The sequence below is a fragment of the Anarrhichthys ocellatus genome, unplaced genomic scaffold (genome assembly GCF_004355925.1).
Source record: "Anarrhichthys ocellatus isolate YVR2014 unplaced genomic scaffold, GSC_Weel_1.0 scaffold91, whole genome shotgun sequence".
NCBI lineage: Eukaryota > Metazoa > Chordata > Actinopteri > Perciformes > Anarhichadidae > Anarrhichthys > Anarrhichthys ocellatus.
In genome coordinates, this window is record NW_022280121.1 from 493,172 (window position 1) to 517,481 (window position 24,310).

At 40.3% G+C, this 24,310-nt stretch overlaps 6 protein-coding genes across 10 annotated transcripts in view; 3 read left to right on the forward strand and 3 right to left on the reverse strand.

The window, feature by feature from the left end:
• Nucleotides 1–212: 212 nt before the first annotated feature.
• mrps10 (mitochondrial ribosomal protein S10) lies at nt 213–2,664 on the forward strand. Its single transcript, XM_031875535.1, has 7 exons — nt 213–297; nt 439–491; nt 1,150–1,219; nt 1,340–1,479; nt 1,737–1,845; nt 1,926–2,015; nt 2,125–2,664. The coding sequence occupies exons 1-7, from the start codon at nt 226–228 to the stop codon at nt 2,203–2,205; spliced, it is 615 nt and encodes a 204-aa protein (XP_031731395.1). The 5' UTR covers nt 213–225; the 3' UTR covers nt 2,206–2,664.
• On the reverse strand, nt 2,407–9,861 carry LOC116398847 (basic salivary proline-rich protein 3). 3 transcript variants are annotated; one of them, XM_031875537.1, is made up of 6 exons: nt 9,686–9,861; nt 7,695–7,783; nt 7,331–7,480; nt 7,073–7,204; nt 6,810–6,935; nt 2,407–3,410 (listed from the first exon to the last, which is right to left on the reverse strand). In XM_031875537.1, the coding sequence occupies exons 2-6, from the start codon at nt 7,781–7,783 to the stop codon at nt 3,326–3,328; spliced, it is 582 nt and encodes a 193-aa protein (XP_031731397.1). In that variant the 5' UTR covers nt 9,686–9,861; the 3' UTR covers nt 2,407–3,325. The 3 variants fall into 3 exon arrangements, with proteins under 3 accessions (XP_031731397.1, XP_031731398.1, XP_031731396.1); XM_031875538.1 differs by having other exon boundaries at nt 3,321–3,434; XM_031875536.1 differs by lacking the exon at nt 2,407–3,410 and adding an exon at nt 5,083–6,207.
• Nucleotides 9,862–10,659: 798 nt separating this feature from the next.
• Nucleotides 10,660–11,103, reverse strand: msgn1 (mesogenin 1). Its single transcript, XM_031875435.1, has one exon. The coding sequence runs from the start codon at nt 11,089–11,091 to the stop codon at nt 10,660–10,662; it is 432 nt and encodes a 143-aa protein (XP_031731295.1). The 5' UTR covers nt 11,092–11,103.
• Nucleotides 11,104–12,068: 965 nt separating this feature from the next.
• On the reverse strand, nt 12,069–18,894 carry gen1 (GEN1 Holliday junction 5' flap endonuclease). The gene is made up of 13 exons (XM_031875505.1): nt 18,632–18,894; nt 18,345–18,543; nt 18,083–18,259; nt 17,706–17,816; nt 17,541–17,614; nt 17,343–17,425; nt 16,910–17,060; nt 16,409–16,445; nt 16,231–16,311; nt 16,010–16,140; nt 15,829–15,890; nt 14,627–14,776; nt 12,069–14,120 (listed from the first exon to the last, which is right to left on the reverse strand). Exons 1-13 carry the CDS (start codon nt 18,790–18,792, stop codon nt 12,805–12,807), a joined length of 2,733 nt encoding a protein of 910 aa, XP_031731365.1. The 5' UTR covers nt 18,793–18,894; the 3' UTR covers nt 12,069–12,804.
• A 335-nt stretch (nt 18,895–19,229) lies between these two features.
• On the forward strand, nt 19,230–21,644 carry ppil6 (peptidylprolyl isomerase (cyclophilin)-like 6). Of its 2 annotated transcripts, XM_031875516.1 has the most exons (8): nt 19,230–19,315; nt 19,396–19,491; nt 20,038–20,226; nt 20,422–20,484; nt 20,598–20,745; nt 20,972–21,031; nt 21,155–21,290; nt 21,386–21,644. In XM_031875516.1, the coding sequence occupies exons 1-8, from the start codon at nt 19,238–19,240 to the stop codon at nt 21,495–21,497; spliced, it is 882 nt and encodes a 293-aa protein (XP_031731376.1). In that variant the 5' UTR covers nt 19,230–19,237; the 3' UTR covers nt 21,498–21,644. The 2 variants fall into 2 exon arrangements, with proteins under 2 accessions (XP_031731376.1, XP_031731375.1); XM_031875515.1 differs by having other exon boundaries at nt 21,155–21,506.
• Nucleotides 21,645–22,499: 855 nt separating this feature from the next.
• cd164 (CD164 molecule, sialomucin) overlaps nt 22,500–24,310 on the forward strand; it is a 9,909-nt gene continuing 8,098 nt past the window's right edge. The window contains exons 1-2 of one of the 2 annotated variants that reach the window (XM_031875519.1): nt 22,500–22,745; nt 23,269–23,337. In XM_031875519.1, coding sequence (XP_031731379.1) covers nt 22,676–22,745; nt 23,269–23,337 — 139 coding nt within the window. In that variant the 5' untranslated portion in view covers nt 22,500–22,675. The remainder of the gene's footprint in view (nt 22,746–23,268; nt 23,338–24,310) is intronic. The other variant, XM_031875518.1, reaches the window with a different exon arrangement.

Here is a 24,310-nt window from a genome sequence, read left to right on the forward strand (position 1 = left end):
CAGTTCACAACATTTGTATTTCATTAATAGTCCCAGATTTTGTATATATTATAAACTTTATTCTTTTCTTGAATTAGTGAATATTTAGAGTCGCAACTCACCCTCCATACCACTTGGTGGAGCTAATGCGACATACCGTTATTTACCAACCGCCATAAGCACAAAAACAGGAGAAGAAGAATACCTTTTCTTTTTTTTCTTCTTCTGTCCCACCTTCTTAAAAACATGGCTGCCCCCATGGCTGTCAGAAGAGAATTGTTTTCTCTTACAAGGATACTTGGAGGAATCTCACATTCGGTACAGTAACTAACATATTCTTTGATTTGTACAACATCCACTAACAGTTAACTAATGTGACATCTCGCAGTTGTGTCCCTGACAGTTAATACGTAACGTTAAATGTCTTCTCTAACGTTACTAATGTGCATTTACTTACAGGGACCGAGAGCGTTGGGGGCCTGTTCAGGTCACAGGAAATGTAATATAATCAGGTATGTTACAGTGTTTCATCTCCGCTCGTTAGGAGTCTACGTAGTTTAGTAATAACGGTAAAAAAAATAATAATAAGAAGTCACCTTTTGAGCTGTTTTCTACAGTACAGCGAGGCAGCATATATCATCGCAACCATATGAGGTTTTAATCTATCTATTTTCTCCACAAATTGTGTAAGCAGCATTGCACACGTTCAAGTTTATCTACGAAGTTTATTTTGAGTGCACTTTATTTGATGTAGTAAAAATAAAATGTAATGAAAAGTGCAGAAGCACATGTGGAACAAAAGAAAGAAAAACACAAGGAATTTTTAAAAGTAAAACATGTAATTATATTATTATTAAGAATGGCATTTAATGACTTAGGAGCTTATTCCACAGTTTGACATTCAAAAGTGTAGAAGGCTTCATCGTTGGTACCGGTCTAACGTTCTGAATAGCAGCGTGTATGTGGCTCTAACTGATCTCTTAACAAGTTAAATGATCCTAAAATCTGCTCCGACACACAAGAAGACAAAGGATGTTGTGAGCTTTGTATGTTTTTTTTATTTCAAACAGGAAAATAGGATTCAGTGTGAAGCCAAAACTAAAACACAGTAAAGTTACAGAATCCTTTGTACTAAACTTATGTTAACAATTCACCATTCTGTTCCTGCAGGTCCCATCTCCCATTGGCATCCAGCACTTCCTTCCACACGGCAACAGTGTTTTCATCAACTCCTTCATCAGTGAGTTATCGGTACAATTTATTCATCCCAATCTACTCAATATTTTCATAATACAAAAAAGTGAGATGTCCACTCACGTGCAATGTATCTTGTTTCCTGTTTACATTTGTTTCCTCTCAGATCACTGTCACAGAAGAGCCCGACGCACTGTTTCAGACGGTGTCACTGTTGGTCAAAGGTCACGACAGATCCGTGTTGGACAGCTATGAGTTGTTTGCCTCCATGGCAGCTAAAGAGCTGGGCATCACCATCAACAAAGTGTGAGTAATCTGCCACACGGGACACTAGCAATGTTAGCAATGTATTATAGTGTATCTATATATATATCTATATATCTATATATATATATATATATCTATCTATCTATCTATCTATCTATCTATCTATCTATCTATCTATCTATCTATCTATCTATCTATCTATATATATATATATATATATATATATATATATATATATATCTATATCTTTCTCACTGACATTATTTTGCTGATCTTTTTTTTTTTTTCTGCCACAGTCATGAACTTCCCAAGGACATGGAGAGATTTACACTCTTGAAGTCAGTTCACATCTTCAAAAACCACAGAGTCCAGTATGAGATGAGGACACACTACCGGTGCATTGAGGTGATGATTAATTAATTAGTCAATGTTTGGTATTTGAGCCTCACAATGGTATGTGATGATTCTAAACTCTTGTGTTGCAGCTGTCTCATATAACAGGCTGCACAGCACAGGTATTCCTTGAATACGTACAGAGGAACCTCCCTGAAGGTGTGGCCATGGAGGTGACAAAGGTGAGCTACTGCAGAGTCAGTCGTACACCCACAACAATCCCACCTGCTCAATGTAATTGTGAATTCAAATGGGCTGAATTTCCTGCCTCCCCTTTGTTCATGCTATCAGACCGCCATGGAGAAGGTTCCAGATCACATCCTTGAACCCATGTGGGAGGACCACCCCATTGATGACAAGCTCAGCCAGTGATGACAAGCAATGGATGCTTATTGGATGTGTTTTCTCCAGAACATTTTCATCAACACAGACTTGAACACGACACAAAAAGAGCCAGCTATAGAACTTGCAGTCATCAATATCAACATGTAACTGTCACTTACTGGTAGTGGCATGTTTTGTCTTTTGCTGTGGCAAAAAAGTATGGAATCCATTGTATGTTCTGTTTCTTTTCTTCAATATATAAAATAAATTCTGCATCTAATAACTTTAACTCACGTTTTTGTGCAGTTCTTCAATGGGAGTTATGATTTTAATAATACTTCTACATTAATATTACAATGTTTTTGTTTAACTGTCTGCAGAGGTATTGGATTATTTGTTATTCTGTAGGACACAAGACCCGAACACAAGACATTTATTTTTTGCATTTATTGAATTATTAGTATACAAAAATCTTTGAGACAAAGCAGAAAAGAAACTCATTTAATTTCACATCCATCCTCTGCTTAACAGTGAAAACAACACGGCATACTTTTCCTGTGATTGAAGGCAAATACTTCCTGTCATTTTAAGGAGATTTCCTGTTAAAAGTCCCCGTATTTATGCAGACACTTTTCTACCCCCTCTCTTTTTGTATCAAAATAAGCCATCATACGGAGAGGACACTCGGACATAAATCATATACTGCAGTGTGTCATCACCACAAAGTAAACTGGTGAGGAGCTTTATCTTTTTTGCTGCAGAGAAATCTCCAGCTATTCAATACAAATCACATTATTAGAGTAATATTTGGACAGATCTGGCGGTGGTATGGCTGTCTTACGTAATCATCAATTCTGTGTCTACTTGATGTACCTCGCAGGGTTACGTAGGTATTGTTAACACTTAACACAAGGTGTACTTACTGTCTATTCTTGTTAAGAACTCACAGTACAGATGTACTTTCATGTGAGTCAAGCAAACATCTGAAATGTATTGTTTGTAGCCATTAATAAGAGAACCATAACCTATTGAGCTATAGTCGTCTGAGTCTCACTGAGTTTTGTCCTAGATTCAACTTCTATCCTGAAAGAGAGAATCTCCCGGCATCAGAGAGGGAGGGGTTTAGGGATTAAGACACAAGAGGAGACTCACCTGTCCAAGTGAAGTGTCACGCCGCTGATGAAGGAGGGGAAAGATGTGAGGAAGGGCCTGGGTTCCGGGGGCCCGGGAGGTTACCTGTGCTGTGTGCCCCCCTTCAGGAGACAATAACAGTCAATCTGTTATAATCAACCAAAGGGAGAAATGAGAAGGGACTGAAGAGGCAGCAACATGTATTGAAAGTGCAGAAGAGATGGAAAAAGACAGACGGAGGAAAAGAACACCTGTCGTGGCTAATTTATTAATCATACTAGCTGTGATTGGCTCAGAATAAAATGTTCTGAAATAATGAAAAATCCTTGTTTTTGCCATCAGTAAATAGAACATAAAGTACTAATATTAAATGCATCTTCATATGACTGTGTTTTGCATTACAGCAGGGTTTTGCTACAACTTCTTTTTTTTAAGTAAGTATGCCTAAATTAGCACATTATGGAAAAAGAGCTACATGCATTCATAAAGCTTGCAAAACATTAAGAACTCAAAAGTTTTTTTAATTGGTGTCCACTTTCTTCAATGTCCCATGAGATGGTGTCCTTACATCATTCATTTAATAACGTGTTACTACTCTTTGCTATTAAAATACCGCAACTTTATATGCACATACACACGCATACGTGCATGGCAGATTTTATTTTTCTAGAAATTATAAGTGAAATTAAATTATTAAACTACTGACAATGTCTTATCATAGCAAGAAAATTAGTCCTTGGTCATATCCGAGTGTTTATCCTTTGAAGATGATGTCCTCCTTTTAGACACGCTACCACTGAATTTGAACTGTGAATTGAAGTTCATTCAAAAGCATTTCAACCTCCAGTCGAATTAACACGGTGACATAAATGGTGATGCACTACAGTGAGCAAAGTACATTTTCAAGTTACTAAAAGTGCAATACTTAGATTACTTTTCCAAGTCTTTTCTTATCTGCAGTTTCAGCCGCCAGGAAGCTGAGTATTCATTAAGGGCTCTTGTCCTCCACACTTATCCACAATATCTACATATATATAATAGTGCTGGGCAACGATTAAAATATTTAATTGCGATTAATCGCATTGTTATGGCAAAGTTCAACAATGAATTCAAAAGTAGTGTATTGCACACTTTTATTTTAAAAGTACTGCTATATGAACAAAAGGGCAATAACATTTGGTTCACGAGATGCAGCATGTTTTATACTTAATGTGAATATAATTCATACTTTGTTGGCATCTTATTCTGAAAACCGGATGTTCGCCTGAATAAACCGGATGTTGTCTCACGTTAATCTTTCCGCTAACTTTCAAAGTCCTCCGCTCGCTCCCGATCTGTGCCGTTTAAATGCATTTACCTTGAATTTCAGCATATAGGTGCACTAACATGACTGTGTCTGCTGACTTTACCGCAACTGACTATAGGATGTTTGCTGGCTTTTATCCCATTGTTCTTGCCATCCTCTTGTTGTTATGTATATGTATTGTCTCTTGTCTTTCAATAAAAAAATTAAAAAAAATAAATTATATTAAATTTTAAAAATGCGTTAATGCGCGATAAAATAATTGTCGGCGTTAATTAATGAATGCGTTAACGCGAAATTAACGTGTTAACTTGCCCAGCACTAAGATATAATCATGTGCATTTTAAAGTGGTATTTACATGGATCAAATGTTCACTTCCAAATATGAAACAGTGTTGCTGTGCCGCTGTGTACAGTACTAGTTTTGACATTTCATTCTCTCCCATATATTACAAATATGTTGTAAATTATAATGACAACTCTCAGACTGGTTTGTGAATGAACAAATAAAGAAAAGTAGAGTTTATTTTTAGCTTTATTTTGACTATGTCATATGTCTTGACAGTTTTCATCAAACACATTCACAGGTTCACAAACGTTAAGTTAATTACAGCAAATAGAGTATTCATAACACTTAAAAAACTAGACACAGGAAAGAGTAACTTCTCGTCCTTAACTGAAGCAAATACGAATGGAATTCGCTTTATAAAATCTACTGGAAATCTATTTCAATATACTTCATTCCGCACTTCATTTGTGAGGTCTATTCCATTTTGTCATTACAAGATAAATTGCTGAAGACAAACATGAATGTTCCAAACAGCAATACTGGTAAAACATAAAATAGCTGCACATTAACAATGTAAAATATCAAATGAAATACTCATTAATACTTAACAAGTGGAATATTCTTTTGGAAAATGTGTCAGCGTTAAACAATAGTTACTATAACTAAATACTGTAACTATTTCTATGTAAAGAAGGAAAGTGAGAGAGGTCCAAGGTGTAACGCTAGTGGACAGCGGTGCTCGAGAGCTGTTTTTTAAATTAATTTAATTCACACATCTTTCCCCAGCTTTAAATATACAGTGTCACCCATTTTTTAAATTCTTTATTACAATTTAGGAAAACTTCTTAAGGCTCACAGGGCGACTGTAACAAGAACCACAGAACATTTAATGAACTTTGACAAGAAGTTTCCTCCCTTTGAGAACAGCGGCTTCAAACTTTTTCTCAACATTGTCAAATAGCTCCTACAGTACCAACAGCATATATTTAACAAAGATAACAGAATGCCTTTACATTGTTAAAGTTGTGAGGCATTTCAAGTTGTCATTTTGTCAAGTTTTCACATTATTTCTTTGCCAGTAGACGATATCAAGAAGCAGACATTTGGCCACAGAGTATGCCATGAAGCTACTCGGAGACTTTGTGTAACACATAATTAAGGGGCGTTTCATTTACTGCACCACCTTAGGCCCCTTCTACATTAACAAGTGTTTGGTTACGGTTTTTAAGGCTGGCTGTGTTAAAAGCGTCGGCCACCAGGGGGCCCTGGCCACCTCTGGCCTCTGCCAGGTGGAGGGTGAGGAGGAGAGACCGGTCCATTGTGGTAGCTGTGTAAAAGGATAAAATCACACATTGGATTCTTGGCTTCGGCCACTAGGGGGCACACTCTGATAAGAGCAGCCATCTGAACTACTCCTGTTGGGGATGTCGTCCCATCTCACTTACCTATCAAAGGCAAATACAGTGTAACGTCTTTCCCAATGTCATTATTCCATGCACTATTTAAGAGTCTGCTTTAACATGTAGTTGAGCAGATATTATAACTTTCATTTACAAACTAAGTTGACATTCTTTGACCATTTGTTGTAGTAATACAAATGAGTTGGGCAAAAGGCTTTATAATTGATTCTATTTGACAAACTGAGAAAGAAATGTGATAATTAGAGTTTTTAAGGTTAAAGTGAAAGAAATGACGCTATAGTGAAGCATAAGAGAAAAGGGGACAGAAAGGACTGTGCATTGTGTCACAACCTTCAGTCTGTTGTCTCACAATTTACTGCGTATTTGCTTTACAGAACTAAAGGAATGTAACTGGTGTAACCACGTCTCAAGTACTCATCAGAGGTATTTTAAATCTATTCAGCGCAGCAAAGAAAGTGCCGAGAATTGTGACTTGCAAAGCTTGAGCGTGATATTAATATTCACTTACCCTCTTGGGCTGCGGGGGTGGAAGTGCCGTGGAGGTCCAGGGGGCAGCATGCTGCGGCCTCGAGGGTGTGGCGGACGCCCTCTGAAACCAGGATGACCTGGAGGAGGGGGTGGATGGGGTCCGTGCCTAGAGACAGAGAGAAGTGTCACAGCGACACAATACAGTTTCATGGATACATTTTTCAATCAGAGGAAACCTTTGGGAGTGATACAGATGAGCCTGCGTTGATGCACATGTAGGATGATTGTGTGTGAGGTGGTTACCTGTGCATGGGTGGGAAGGGGCCTCTGAGATGCATGGGAGGTAGTGGGGGAGGAGGAGGGCCCATGCCCATTGGTCCAACCCGACCCCGATGATCTCTGGGGTCTGGGTAAGGTCGCATCCTCCTCATTCCTCTGCAAGGGAAGGGCAGGAAGTTTACCCATAAAAGTTAAGCATTTTAATCTTAAATACAGCACACAACAAAGGTATTTGTTTATCTTATTTGTCCCTAACACCATGTACAGTTCAAATGTCCTTACCTCATGGGTGCAAATCCATTCATGGCTCCATCTTTCGCTCGACCCCTCCCATATCCAGGTGGATCAAACCCTTTCATCATGCCCCGCCCACCACGCATGCCGCCTCGACTCATCCGACCCCCTCGACCACGGCTTTTAAAGCTATGACCCCTGAGGAGATTTTAAAAAAGATATGAGGATAACAGCCGTTCCGCCATTAGTCCAAGTTCAGTCGTTTACAGGCAACTCCGTACAATGGCGAAACCCAAACGCGGTGAATTACACTTAAGAGATAAGGAGCCCTTAGCTTTCCTTCACATTCAGTTTAAAAACCATTATGTCTCCATAAATACAGTATCAGGCTGGAAGGAACAATAAGACTGACCTAAATTTGTTGTCCATTAAGGGTCTCTGAGATTCTTCCTTGGAATGTTTTGAAGTTTCTGTCACCTTTTCTCCTGTGTCTGCATCCATCTGAAACAATGCAGGTCAATATTAATATTCTAATTCATTCTTCTGAATGAAATAAAAAATATTGGACATAAAAGACATATACAGCCTGCTCTGACATGATAGAGATTTCTACATACAAAATAGGGCATTTTTTTACCATTTAAAAATAGATTGCATGCAGATATTGTGACTTCCATGCAGCTATGAGGTCAAGCATGATATTAAGTAATGAGAGCCTCCATCAAAAAGATTTATTTGATATGAAGGGGAAAAAATCATTCATCAGTAGATCCTCCAACAAAGACTTGAGTCTTGGCAACTTAATTTGACATTCTGTACACTGGCATCACCTTGATAACACAGTGATACACAGCGATAGCCATCGTTAACACCTCTTGCTTTCCTGCTATTCCTCTTGTTGTATGAGATAGTTTTTGTGTAATACCACTCACAACATGCTGAGGTATGTGTTTAAGTATGTATATGTCATGTATATGTCTACAATGTGTTAAAATGTCAATGAAACACGAAACCTCGGCGTTGCATTCCCTGCATAGACTGTGCATGTCTCACAGAGAAGCAGGTGGCAGGTTTCCAAGTTAAGCACGGACGGGACAACTGGAAGTCAAAGCTGATAACGGGAAAATTATTAATAGTCCCTAAACCCGGATCACACTACCGTTGTAAAATGCAGCGTCTGTGACGCTGCTAGCCAGTGGAGTGTGGAGAGCAGACTTTTGTGATTTAGGGGGAAAGGAAGAGAAGAGAGGGGGGTTTGGGCACTAAGTGTGTAACTGACACTTATTCGGGGAATTCGCATTTTTGGAGCGACTTTCAAAATTCCCCCTGAGGAAGAAACCTCGTAAATAGTTTTTCTTCCAGAGTGTCAGAAACTTTGGCTAGATTCAACAAATCCCGTGAGCTTAAGAGGTCAACACGTTGGCCAAATACCCTTTTAAAAAGAACCGCATTCTAAGATAAACTCTGTAAGGATACAATAATGAATACTGCACAACTGTTAAGTTCCTGTTGGAAAACATTTATATTTTAAAACATTTATAGAGAATATAGCAGATGACAAAAATGCAACATGTTATGATGAGGTCACCATATGTGTACTATTTACTCCCCCTGTATGAATATTATTGCCTTATTATGGTCTTGGTCTATCTATGGTCTACCAGTAAACAACAAAGTCTATGCAGATCTAAAAACACTGGTGTTTATATATTTCGGATTATTTGATAAACGGTGAGTTCCAGCATTGTTAAAGCCTGTTTTAATTCATGCAGCTATGCTGTTTATATCTACTTTTTGTATGTCGTTTGTCCAATACGTTCTCTTAACTGTATGTACATAAAGGAACACCTATAGCTTCAATGAATGACGTCTGAAAAAGGATATTTTGTAGCCTGTGTGTGGTGTTGTTGAATTGTATCTGAATGTTGTTTATAATATTTTGTGCATCCCATTTATATCAAAGAGGGTAGATGTTCTCTCTTTATATGCGTCCATCTTAATACATCTATTTATATATTTATATCTATTTACACAGACAGTAACCGTGCCATTGAGGACTGTCACGCATATACACATTATCACAGTGTTATATTAAAGTAAATAAGCCTGCAGAGGCAGAGGCGTCACGGAAACATTGTATTCTGATCCTGAGAGGCGGGGGAAGCTATGTGAGCTCTGAAATATTAAGCTAGGACCATCAGAGGGGGCCGTGTGCAACACTTGTAGTCTCTACAGGAGCTAATGTTGAGCACGGCTGGTTAAAGGGCTAAAAGGGCCCCGTCTATTTCCTGGAGTAAACATCGCAGAGCTGACCTGACATTTTGATACATTGTGTCTTAAATTAGTTTTTATAAAAGGGGCGTTCCTGTGGTTTACAAACGCGTTGATACAGAAGGGACTTACTTCAGCTGATGATGGAGGCGAGGTAGATTTGAAAAGTATTACAATTTCCCGACTAGCTAATAAAAATAAAATATATATATTGGAAAAATAAAAATTTACAAGGATGTCCTACAGCTTCTGTAGCTCTTTAGCGGTTTCAGATGGTGGCTTCGTCAGGCTAGACCACATCCCTGGTCTGAGATTTCGCGGAGAGGAACGCATTGTGGAGGGTTACGCCCACCGGGAGGAATGCTGGTGTCTGATTGGCTACTTGTTGCTCTCAATCAGCCTGTGTGCGATGTTTTGGCATTCTGATTGGAGGAATTGAATGACGTTCGTTCTAATCAATTGTACTATTAAAGAAGGTTAATTAATTAACTGGGCACGAAGTTAAACACAAATCACTCATTTATTGTAGATGTTCAAGTCGAGGACATATTCGGGTGTATATAACCTGGATCTGCACATGGTGATTGTTATAACCTATATTTTACAGTGGATACAAATATAGGTAGAATCGAATAAACAAATTAACTTATCATTTAAAAAAGACAAGAGGACTAATTATTTAATAGCTTTCATACACAACAAAACGTTGATATATCATGCAGCTAACGTTACTTTACTCTAAAACACACCAGAAAATATACAAGTTCTCTGTTAACACGAACACATGGGCTAGAGAGAGATTCTTCATCACTAAAGTTATATTTCATACCCATTAAGATACCATAAGAGAAACATATACATATCAACAAACAGCACACTGTATATCCAAATACTGAATTCATCAAAGGCAGCCTCATATGGGCTACAAAATAATTGCCAAGTGCCCGTTAAACAATATTTACACCAAGAAAACGGCAAACAAAGGACATATTAAATGAAATCAAATGATTAAGTTATCTCAAAGGTGTTGTATTTCTCATCAAGTATATAAAGCTAACTCCATTAAATGTCCAGATGAGATGCGTAAAAAGTCTAATTTGCGTCCGTTACGCGCGGCTCAGGATGTCTGAAAGCTTGTTGATGTACTCAATTGTATATTTCAGGGTTTGTATCTTGGTCAGGGGCTGGCCTCTCTTGCTGTAGTCCGGTGGCAGGTAGTCTCGGAGATGGTGCAGAGCCTCCGCAAGACTCCTCATCCGCATCTTCTCCCTCTCGCTGGCCTTCACGCGTCTTTTGGTGGACATCTTGGGCTTGCCCAGCCTCTGCGCCGTTGGAGTAGCTCTCCGTCCCGTGAAGCCGAAGTGGAAGTCCTTCATCTCCTGATGCCCGCTGGAGTAGCACATCTCCGGTGAGGAGCACATGGAGTCCATCGAGGACTCCGGTGAGGTGGACTGTTGTGAGTCCTGATCTCCCCCAAAAGTGCTCTCATGGCTCTTCCACTCAGCCAGAATTTTAGCGGTGACAACCTCCAGGTCCATGTTAGAAATATCCCGAGACTTCCAGGCGTTCGTGCTGCGCGGGTGACATTGGCGGCGAATGACAGATTCTGTGAAGGTGATTTTGGCCAAAGCGTTTTTATATAGAAGCAGATCTTTGGAGGTTTATGGGTTCACAGCTCAGGCGAAGAAAGTTCAAAGAAAACCTGAAGTGCCAAAATGCGACCTTCTCGAAGGACGTCGTTCACCACTGGGGTGTGAATCGGGCTAAACAGACGGATAATGTGATAGAAAGAAAAATAATTAGATTCCTTTTGTGGGAAATTACTCTTTAAAGTCTGCACGACGACAATTATCAGTTTGATGTGATCTGTCTAATAAAGCAATGAGGGGATGCTGCTTCACCTGAGATCTTCACACCTCTCCGGGAAGTCGGGCCCACGTGTGTCTTCAGTCGAGGAGTTATTTAAACCAAATTATTCAAGGCCAAAATAATTCAATATTTTACTGTTCTGTACTGAATCTTAAGATTATGTTTTACCTTTAAACGTACACCTGGAGTAATGTTTCTTGTTTCCAATGCAGTTTTTTCCTGTTTCCATCAAGTGTGATATTTACACTTCACAAAACAAAAATGACATGACTCAACAAACTTTAGGAGCCAAGTTGATTTGCACTGAAAAACGAGCAGAATCATCCTGACAAACTGCTCTATTTCCAGCACTTATTCTCGTTATTTGGGTAGAGGATGCAGCTGTCACCAAGCTGCTGCCAGACCTTTCATGTCTGAAAAGGTGTGTAAGGCCTCACTCATGATCAAGGGGACCAACGCTGGCTGGCAGGTTGTAAAACCAACAGCTCAGCGTCCTCGGTGTCCCCCTGAGCTGCAGTGCCTCTGTGTGGAGTGACATTTCAGCTTGTCAAACAGAAGTGGGAGGGAGGAAAACAAACAAACACATGTGGTGCTGTTACATGAAAACTGTGCTAATCCACAACCTTTAACCCTGATTTACATGAACGGTTCTTGTTAGGATCAGATGAATGGATAGCAAGGCAAACTTTGGTTATACTAAACATTTATAAAAGGATTTATTGTAACAATTACATTTTTTTTTGTTCATTGGCAACACAATCAGTCAGGCTTTTCAATACCAACACATGTTACAGAACATTGTATAGAACCTACTGGCACAGCTTCAATAAAATAATGGCGGAAAGTTTGACACAAGGTTCAATTTTCTTTGCTTTTTCTGAAACTTTCAAAGCACATCTCACTAATAATCAGCATGTTATATTTACAACTGTGGTTAAACTTTGCCCTCGTTTTGCTGAAACAGATCCATTTAGGATCACAGTAACGGGTTGTGTTTATATTGATTATTTTGTTAATAATTCTTCACAATTTCATGATTTCAACAATTGCTTTTTTAGTCTGATAAAAAACACAAAGATATACAAGCTGTTATACTGTTAAGGCAAAGAAAAGCAGCAAATTGTTATATTTGAGAGGCTTGAACCACAAAAAGTTTGACATATTTGCTTGAAAAAAATACTAAAACCATTATCGGATCATCAAAAGAGTTGCTGATTTCACGTCAGTTGACTACGACACTAATTGTTGCAGCTCTTCTGTAAAAAGTGGACCTTCAGATGAGACTTTTTGGTCAACCTCTATTTCCAAGGTTCAGAATAAACGTTCACATTCAACACAACACAGCTTACATGTTCTTGTCCATCATCCTGTAATCGTCCGGCTCACTTCAGGAATTTCAGCCTCAGTCTCTCTGCCAGTGGCAGTGGACTCTCACAACAAATAACTGAGTCGTCACTGTCGAACGCAGGTGATGCTGGAGTCTGAAGGAACACACCACCGTCCACATCAGCTGGGGAGACATCCTGGCATCTGCTTTTAGTTGATGCAGGTATGCCTTTTATCTCGATATCTGCACTGTAGCTCTGAGGTTTTAGTTGTAGTAACTGAAGAGTGTGAGCTGTCTTCGCTGCTGGTTTCATCGTTTTAGGTTTCAGGGGGAAGTCTGAGAGGAAGCCGCCCTTGATCTTCATGTTCATGGGCTTGATTTGAGCTTTTCTTTGAGGTCCAGACTGCTGGTTCTCTGCATCACTTTCCTCGCTCGATGAACACATGCTCATGCTCATGCACACGCTCTTCTTGGTGGTCTGTGGCATGTTCCCGTCCTTGTCACTTCGGGCTGGGTCAGAGTGGCTCCTCTGTGGGGGGACAGCAGATGATGAGATGGCTTTTCGGACAAATTTATATTTCACAGGAGGCTTTTGGGAGCCATTACATTTGTCCTTTGTTTCTGCCTTACTTGTTGCACACTGCCTTTTGTCCGTGAGTGGCTCTTTTTTGTCAACAGCAGATTCCGTTCCTGACATATTACTGTCACTACCACCTTTACTGGGGATCTGGCCTTTTGTCTTTGAGTTATGAGACGAAATGTGTTTGAGAGAAGCCAACTCATAGTTCAGTTGCTTTGAGACCACGTCATTGTGTGCCTCTATCTGATTTATAGCTTTAGCTGTGTTCCTCATGAGCAGCCTCTCCCTTAGAGGACAGTCCGTGTAGCACAACTCCGAAGCAGATCTGAGGTCGGCTTCTTTGACATCACCTGAGGTTTTCTGCTTTGTGCTCTCGTCCTCCGTTTCCCTGACATCACCGTCTGGGGTTTTGCTCAGTTTGGGCTCAGTGTTGTAGTTTGTAGCGGACGGTTGAGTTGGAGAGGATGTGAAGGACAAAGCATCCCAGTCGATATCACTCAGGTGTAGAGCGTCGATAACGGCAGAGACAGACGGTGGAGCGACAGCCTCGGATTCTGCACGAGACAGAGGAGTACTGGGGCTGCTGTGGTCTTCCTTTAACTTCAGATGCTGTTTATGGTTCATCGGAGTGTCCAAAACCACCACTTCTGGTTCCTCTGTGTTTGAAACGGCATGGATCAGCGTTTGTGCATTTGTGTTGGAGGAACTCTGGAGGGTCATCTGGGCCAAGAGGTCTGAAATACCATCGGAGACATCAGATAGCTTCTCCTTTTTACTCTTTGGCTTTCTCTCTGTAAAAAAAAAAAAAAGATCGAGACTGGATGTCAGTGAACAAATAAAAAGGATTTAAAACACATTTATTGAATGAAAGGCTAATGTGAACATGTTCACTCTGGCATCTCTCGACTGTAAATCTCGGTGGCTATTTTTTAGGAAGTGAAGCTCTATAGCAGTTATGACCGGGGGGGGGAGTACAACCTGCATAAAGTGACAGCGAGGCCTGTGAGACAGACACCTCTCAGCTGCATCAAAGCCTTTGGTGTGTGAACCAGCCGAGCTGCCAAACTCTACATTTTCAGGTGTCAGAGCCGCTGCAATAGACGGCCTTGAAAAACAAGTTAAAGCACCAGGTGCCTTTGATCAGGAGCTTTTCAAGTCTGTGCGTGTGGCGTGTGCGTGGGAGGGGGGGTTTTGCCAGACATGAATAATTTTATAAAAATCTTCCCAGAAAGAAAAAAACACATGGCATTTAGTGTTGTACGTTTATGCCAGTGAATATAATATCTTATTGTCTCACTCTTGGTCGTGTTCTCTTCGGCCTGAGCTTTGTCTCTCAGGTAGCTCCCCACCACCTCTGGGTAGGCCACACGGAAGAGAGACTCTTCCTCCACCGTCCTCACTTCATGTTGATCCTCTGCAGGCCGGTCCTCAGGAAACACGTAATGTTCTGTAGAAGAAGAAAAAAAAGATAAATCAAGGTCAGATCCAAATTGGTCTCAATAAGTATCTTGTGACCTTGTATAAGAAAATCAAAGCCAGAATCAGAATCCAGTCTGTTGCCAAGTGGGTTTCACGTACACGGCGGTGTTTTGGTGCATTCATTGTATACATAGTAAGATAAACATAGGAATAAAAGTGAGTACAATAAACATATAGAGTAAAAGAAAATGACTTCTATTATATAAGAATATAATATTTTTTTTGTATTTACACTGTAATTTTCTTGTATTCCATATTTATGTTTCAGAAATGTGGTTCTTTACTGAAAAAAGAAAAAAGTTCCACCAGAGAAAAGTATTACTACTTGTTGTGAACCACTTTTCTTCCTCTTAACAATTAGTTTTAATATTGATTATTGTGACTATTATATTATAGTAATATAATTATGACTAATAATTATTATATTTCCTAGAGGCCAAAGTGATAAAATATAAAATGTCTTGTTTTGTCAAAAAAAAGAACAAAAATCAATTTACTAAAATATTAAATTAAATACGCAAACCTGTCAAACATTTGGCATTTCTGCTCGACCTCAATGATAAATCAACTATCAAAATAATTAATATTTGGTCAACTAATTATTCAATCAACGTATCGTAGAATTTGATTACCGATGCATTTATAATCAATGATATCAAGTATTGTTACTTTAAAATATACACTCAATAATGGTAAATACAAATGTAAACCCATTATGTAATAATTTGAGTTGTATATATTTTAAATGACATGAGGAACCCCATTCTGAAGAAGCTGATTGAGAGTTTCTCAAGCCGGTCATGTCGGCTTGTTAGTGAAGAAGACTTTGATATGACAGATTGGGAGGAAGCCAGTTTAGCACCTAGTGGCTGTTGTGACTGATCTGTCACCTCTGAACTCAACCTCACAGCAAGTCACCAACAGACAACCCGGTGTCACTCAACCCAGAGGATGTTTTTCTAAAATATCGCGATCGTCTAATATGAGAAAAAGAAGAAAGTTGATGAGATTTATACCGACCTGGAGCGCTCCAGATGATCTCGAAGCAAGCGACGGCATTCCTCACTCTCGGTTTGAATATTCTTTTGAAGGGAAAACGCGTCGTTCTGTGTTATGATTGTACTGAAATAACTTTTTTACTGCAACAATGCCACTAAAGCAACAGTTTTGTTGTTGTTAAAAATTGTGCTTGTAGGACTACCTGAGGGGCTTGATTTGGGAGCACATTTCTCTTCCATGTTTTCTGTTCATCAACTCTACGTAGGTCATCAGGACTAAAACCTTTTCACTGGTGTAATGCTTTGGCCACTCCATCTTGTCAAAGGCAAATTTCTGAAAAACAGAAATTTAAACATGCAACTGACTAAAAGATATATCTCACTGACTGGACAAGTCATATACATAAATAAATAAACTCATTACCTGCATCAACAGCATATTTGGCTGTCTCCTCTTAAAATGAAACACAGGCTCATCCTTTGAAATCAGAAACTCACGAATGATCTGCAAAATGCAATCAAAGATTTGAAAACCATGTAGTGTAGATTATCATACGACTGCGCAATAACATACAAGCCATTGCAGATGAAAACAGCTGTACCTCTGTGAAAGGGAACTGTTGACTTGCCAGGGTTTTCCTAAAAAAGAAATAAAACACAAAATGAACAGATTACACATCAACATGCAAACTGCCCTTTAAAATCATGACAACGACAACACCTCAATGTTGATGTCTTTAGCCGGTTTCTTTTGATAAATAGTACAAAACCCAAAGATATCATATTTACTATCACAGAACAACATCTGAAAATATTCACATCTGAGTTGTTGCAAAAAATTCATTTTTTTCTTCAATTTAGCTCAAAAATGTCTTGATTAAAAGGAAAATTGCAAAACTGATGCTGATTATCTTTCTGATAATTAACTAATCAATTAATTAACTCGTCATTTCACCTCCTCAGACTGAGAATGATGATTGATGGACTGACTATAATACCACTAGTCTTGATCTTCTTTTTAATGTGTTGCCTGTATTTCCCTGCTTGCCATTCCACTTTCATTTTGTGCATTTACATTTACTGTTTTTTGTAAAGTCACATACTTTCTGATATTTGCCTCAAAAGACAAGTCCTGCCGGGCCTGTTCATAGCAGTGCCAGTCACAGGGACACCGGTAGTCAAAGTCCTGAGGTTGACAGAAACGTGTACTGTCGCAAAGCGCACAGCCGCCACGTTCATGTGCCTTCGCTGAGCCTGAAAAGGGGAGGAGATGAATCAGAATTTGATAAAACAAGAGAAGAAAGAGTAGATGAACAAAAAAAGATCCAACACACTACTACAACTTGGGTGTAAAGTCAAAGGCACATTCAGACTAACCCATCTCTCACATACGTGTATGTTTTAACATGACAGGTTAAATGGCTTTAAAGCAGCCATGTGTGAGACATGTCCTCTCAGGGACACCCCCCCTCCCTCCTTTCCTTTCCACCTCTTATCAGGAACAGGGGTCAGAGTTCAAAGCAGGGCACCACTCACCAGGATGTCGACACATGTTGCAGTGAGGAACCTTCTTCACTCCCTCAAACACGCCTGCATTCTCCTCCTTCCACTGCATAAACCTGAGGTGATCAAAGACAGCTTACAAGGGCACAAACACGACACTATAAACACCGTTGATGTGAGGCAACGGAAAAAAATTGTGCTAATGTACAATCACACATCTGGGTTTCCTACCTCTGCAGAAGTGTTTGTCCTTTCAGCATCTGGATAAGCCTCAGAGCTTGCTCTTTACCAACACCTAGAATGCCCTGATGGAAGAATGACATTGTTCGGTTAACATAACTCATTCATGTTGGTGATTTTGAGGATGCAAAATTCAGATTAAGATGTCCTCCGCACTTTAGGAATATAATCACAGCCGAGGAGGACGGCCAGACCAACTAGATTCTCTCTGGAGAGATGTAACTCTGTTTGCACCCTGGATGTCCTGTAACAGTCCACCTGTGGGTCCTGCAGGGAACAGTCACAAACAATATTATGCAGATTAGGAACAAAGACATAGAATACAGAATGTTCTTCTGGAAACCAACAGGGAATTTGTGTTCAAACACAATTCTAAAAAGTTCTGATCACAGAGATAAATTCAGTACTAATCCCCAGAACAGCCTTTCGAATGAGCACTGCAGCACATTCCAATCAGACTCCACTCCTGTGATTTGGGTTGAACTTTCTCCAGACGTTGTACTCCGTGGATGGTTAAACGTTCACAGACATACTTTACTGTTCATATTGAAGTTCCTGTAGACAGTCCGGGCTCCATACAAGAAGGCGTCTCCATCGTTGGTGATGCAGCCGTCCACCAGGCCCTGTGAGTCCAGGTAGGCACACATGGCCTCGGCCTCCCCGGCAGCTGTGACCCAGGGCAGACCCAGGTAGTCCAACATGTCTGCACACTGCAGGTATCAGAGAAGGGTGCATACAAATTAGTAATTCATCATGACTTGTCTGATCTGCAGGTGAGTGGGGGAAGCAACTAACCTCTCGAAGGACAGCTTTAAAGCGCCCTCTGCTGGTGTTCACTGTAATCTTCGGGGCAGAAGCCTTTTTGAATCCTCCATATCTTGTTTGTGTCCTCTTGCTCATGGTTTCTGCTTTTAGTTTTGGGGCTTCTCCTTCCATCACGAACACAAGCTTTACCCCCATAAGCGTGAGGGATGACGCCCTGAAAAATAAATTCCTGGACACACAAGAGCAATGCTTTGGGGTAACCGGTGACCAGAAACAGTTTTAAGCTGATTAATTAAAGAGCGATATGTGACGTTTACCTCAGGTGTGGCTTGGTGACTCTCCCCATCATCGCTTGGACATGCTGGGCCTCGCACACCCACAGACTCAGGTCCACTGCTAGCGTCATTCCGCTCAAACTGTACAGCGGAACCGACTCACGAACCGGCTCCACGATGGACCACAAGTCGTTAACACCCATATCTAACCCCCCCAAAAAACGGCCTTTTTAAATCGATTTAATTCAGTGGAGTGTATAGAAAACGTGAATGCTGAACAACACAAAAAACCAACACAGGACGACGACAAGTTTTCAAACAGTGGCGGCCGTTGGGCCCCGTTCCAATTCGTTGAATACATCTGTGCACTACGCTGCCTTGTTGCTGTATTAATCGTCACGACGTGGAAAAATAAAGTCAACTCGATGTTTAAATTGAATATGGGTCATCTCGAGGCTTTATGTGATTGTGTAATTTCGATTCACTTAATTATTTCAACTACAAGGCGGAAAGAAAGGGAACAGCCTCGCGAAGTCGGTCTAAGCCGGACATGTTAACATGCGCGTCATATTAACGAGCCTCTGAATGCGTGTTGTTATGGAGACAGGCTCTTGTTTACAGACCTTTTGACTGTTTTTATTTTCCACCATGGACTCAGAAATACACCTAGAAGTTGTCGGCTTAATTAAAGACTGTAATTTCCATGTTGCCAGAAGTATTGCCGAGGTAAAGCGTTCATCTCTTGTTATTATTTGGCATAAATTCACCTGAACGTTATCAACACTTTTATCTTTTATGCACAATAGGGACTAAAACAGAAGTTTCCCAAGGTGTTCCTCGATCCAAAAATTCAACCACTACTGGAATTTGACTGGCACACATATCTGTCCCAAAAGAAAAGGGTGAGTCTTCTCTTTATATTCCTTTAAAATACAACCCTCAAGCTAATTGTTTTTGGGCTGCAACAAAACTCTTAAAGTCATTAAAGCAGAGAAAATGGCATAAAGTGTCAAGAGAAAGCAGTCATTAGGCAGAAGTGTGGTCTGTGTCAGTGTTGCATTACTGCTGGGTTATTATATTATTATCAAATCATATCACTATAAATGGTGCATTGTGTAGACAGCATTCAAATGTTGTAAGTGGAGCTCATTTGAATTAACTTACATTGCTTATTGTGTTTTGTAAATGTTCATATCTTTTGTTTGTATAATCTTAATGCAAATAATTTAAATACTCAAGTAGAAGTACATCACAAGTGTACCGTACTTGAGTAATTACGTGCGTTACTTTCCACCATTTCTGTAGACTGTGTAAGCTTCAGCTGCTTGCTGAGTGTTGTGATGCTCCACTATACAGCTACAGACACAACACAGTACTGCTGTAGTTTGACGTTATGGTTATTCTGATGAATCACAACACATCTGTTGTTCAAACCCTTGTGACTCAAGGAGCTGCGTGGTGAAGCGTGGCAGTACGCCAGCAGCCTGATGTGCTTTGTGAACGGCCTTCTCCTTGGTAATGAGAAGGACCTCGCCTCCTGGGCCCAGAATCAGTGGAGTTTCTCTTTCACTCGGCCACAGGCTTTCTATTTGGCTCTCACTGAAGACTACTACACCAAACACCTCCGGGACAATGGGGCAAGTCCACACCACTGACACAAACATAACAAGTTTAGGTTAAAAATCTGCAAACCATCAGGCTCCAGTCGTAGTTACAGTCATCAGTGGCTCTTCTTGATGAATATTTCTCATAAAAATCACCTTTTCTTTGTATTTGTTCAACCGTGAAACATTAAAACGAAAGGAATACACTTCTCTGTCATTTCATTGCAGCATCAGTTTGTCTTCATGTACATTGAAATAGCAGGAGAGGCAGTGGGGAAGTTATTGTTTGAGGTGAGGCACAAATTCATGTAGTTTATCATTACCAGCTGCATTATGTGACTAAACGGATTACCATTACAGCATAGCAGCATGTTAATAAGGCACATTGTCCTCCCTCTCCTCAGCTGTTCTCAGATGTTTGTCCAAAGACATCAAAGAACTTCGAGGCTCTGTGCACCGGAGAGCGAGGTCTGTCACAGAGCGGCCTCCCACTTTGCTACAAGGGCTCCGTGTTCCATCGTGTGGTGCCTAACGGCTGGGTGCAAGGTGGAGGTATGGTCCACATTAAACTAGATACAACTAATCTGACTCTGTTTCCAGAAAGTGAGATAAGCAGTGACTTCCTCCAACTTCCCATCCACGGTACTCATTACAGCCTGACCCATACTACGATTGTGACAGAAACTAAAGTCGTCAGCAAAAATATTGTGAGATTGAGGAAGTGAGTTTGTATCACTGTGGTCTAATTACACAATACATATATCTTTCAATTTTGCAGATATTTCTCCAGAACGGAAAGGTGATGGAGGGGAGTCAATCTATGGACCAACATTTGAAGGTAAAAAAACATATAAACGTTCCAAGACATCAACAGTATTGCCATGAGAACCCACTGTGCATGTGTGTATATTAGTGGATTTTATTGTAAATTCTCCACAACATGTGTTCTTTCTCCTTTTAGATGAGAGCTTTGCCGTGTCCCACACTAGACGGGGCACTCTAGGAATGGCCAATAAGGGACCCCATACTAATGGATCCCAGTTTTACATCACCCTGCAGCCAACACCCTGGATGGAAAGGACCTATGTTGCTTTCGGGTTTGTATCACACCTATTTAATTTCCCAATGCTGCAATATTTCAGATCTCTTATACATTTCTGCTCAAGCCTAGTGTCTTTATTTTCTATTCTAGTCATGTGGTTGAGGGTGTCGACGTCCTCAGGAGATTAGAAGGAGCTCTGACTTGCAATGAAAGACCCAAGTATGATTGTAAAGTTACAGATTGTGGAGTGTTTAAGTTTTAAGTTGAGTGTTTAAATGCTTTTTTTCTATTTTTTTCTTGTAATCAAATAAAAGAAACATACGACTGACATTTGCTTCTCTTTTGTATGTACTTGTAATTTGGCATTTTGTTGATACTGTGCATGAATAAAGTACGTTTTGTGTCTTAATGTCGTCAACTAGCATTTTATCATCACATCCACATCAATTACTCTGTGTATGTGTATATTTATATGATTTTATTCTGGTTTCTTTGTGGTTTTGAGAGTAACATTTACTCACCAAATACTTACAGGTACGAACAACATATATTCATAATGTATAACACCCAGAGTAAAACTTGCAGGTACTGAAATGCAAACCCAATGCTGTAAATGAGGTGGGATCAACTGAAAACATTTCTCTTTGTCTTTGCCAAGAAGTATATTTGAATTCGAACTTAAGAGAAAGGCGCAGAGGTGGAGCAAGCAGGTGAAACTTCATTGTTAAATTGAATATTAGCTGTCCAAAATATAATTATGACCTATGAGTAAGGCTCAGGCTGACATCAATGAATGGTAAATTAACCTGTAGTCAGATAGAGATATCCTGTTAATCAGACTGTGTGTTTGTTTAACTTAATGAACAACAGATTCAGTCCAGAGGCAGGCTAAGATAAAAGGCTCCTCACATCGTTAAAATTGATACTGTGCATGTTGTATCCCCTAAAAATCCACTTAGAGTGGATGGGAAGTGAGTATCAGGGGGCCAATCTGTGCCAATCAGGCCATGGATGTGAGAGGTTATTTTTAGTGTATTAATATTCAGTGTTTTGCGTCACAGGTGTACTCTTTTTTCATCAGGTATGTCTTGAGTGACGTCTCCCTCAGCTAAACATAGAAGTGACGCCCAGCAGTTTGGTTAATGATAAACGAACAATAAGCGCCTTTTCCCTTCTTGCCGTTGACGTGGTGGCAGTTCACGTGCACTTTGGTTTTTTTGTCACTCCTCCCAGTGAAAAAAAAAAAAAAAAAAAGTGCCACATGACCTGTCAAGTAGGAAGTAGCGAGCTAGCGCGAGCAGCAACAACAGCAGCAGCAGTGACCAGAAACGCAAAGACGAGGAGGAAGCTGTGAAATCTCCGAAGTCTCACTCTCGACGTTTCTCCTCAAGATTACGTTGCCTCCGTCGGAACACAAAGAGCAATAAGTTGCCCGCAGTCATGTACTTGAAGGTGGTGTTTTTCACTGTGGTTCTGGCTCTGCTTGGCGCGCCAGCCGCAACAGACTCAGGTAAGTTTGCGACCTCTCGCTGCTGAGCTAGCGGCTATAGCTACAACCAAGACGTCCACCAGTAAACTGATCCAGAATCTGTCTGGAGTATATGCCTCCATTTTTGGTCATTACAATTTGTATTTCCACGCTCAAATTGCCAGGATTAGCTCACGCCTTAGCCTGCAAGCAGACAGTTTTGGGCTTAGATTCAGTTTACATTGTGTCACGTGGACTGTAGGTTAATATTATTATAATACTATAAACGACACAGGACAGACTGGTGTAACGTTAACTCTCATTGTCAGATCCAGATCAGCTTGTTATGTAACCGCTTTCATTTGCCTCCTGTGTCACATTTTAAAATACACAACATTGTAATATTTTGCTGTTTGTTTGTGCTAAATTTGAGTTATTGTCTGTTAGATCCCTTATTTAGCAGCACCATCTGGAGAGCTACTGTTACAGTTTCATTTTCTACCACATGCAGGAGGAAGTTACTGTAAAAGTACCACGACTAAATTAATAAATGTCTTCTTTGCAGATGAATGTCCCTCTAAGTCGTGCGAGGAGTGTGGAACCACTGCTAGCTGCAAGTGGTACAACTGCACATGTGAGTATCTGTCATGACTGTGTGGGAGGGAGTGGCACAGGTTGGTCTTTGTGTGCCCAGACAGCTGGACCGCTTGGACACATGATTCCTCGGGTATGGCGAGAATGTACGGCAGTCGATGCTCGACTTTTAGATGATGTCATCTCTATTTCCCTAAAGCCCGAACTGTCTCGTAATGGTCTGGCAACACCAATGGACAAGCTGGTTTGGGAGTAAACTACTGGCACACAGCTCTGTAGGGTGAGGGGTCGAGGTTATTGCTTACACTCACTATTTCCTCCCACAATAATTTAATTTAAGGATCGAGAGGGCAGCAGGAGAGGCAGAGCTATATGTCTTTTAGACATTAACGCTGTGCTCTTGTCCTGATTTTTGGTTTCGCTGCCCTTTGCCTACATCTCTGTATAGCGTCCCGTGATTTCATTATGTTAATGGGAATGTCTGTCTACACAAGAGTGCTGCGAGTGTGAGAAATCTCTCTGACTTCTGCACGATAGAGCGGAGGTTGTGGAGAAATATGCCGCAGTGGTAATTTTCAATCCAATTTGGAAGCGCGCTGGTTGTGATTATAAAGAAGTTTCCGTTGTTTGCTGAGTCAACCAATGTCTTTCCATTCGCTGCATGCTCCCTGTATGGTTTGTTGTTTTAGTAGGACAGGAGCTGTTTGTTTTCATGTTATCAGTGTCAGGAAATGAGGTTACAGCTTTTATGAGGAAAGCAGAGATCAGGTGACATCATCTTATATCTTAAAAAGTGTAGATTTGTCACTTTTTCATTCAGCAGATGTGAATAAGAGTGTGATAAACCCTTGTGATTATTCACAGTGTTTTGCGAGGTAACTGCTACGGTGGACCTCTGATCAAAACCTGAACCTTATAGGTGAACAAAACAAGTTTTGGGATAATTCTCCATATTGCCCTAGAAGGGTGTGTGTGTGTGTGTGTGTGTGTGTGTGTGTGTGTGTGTGTGTGTG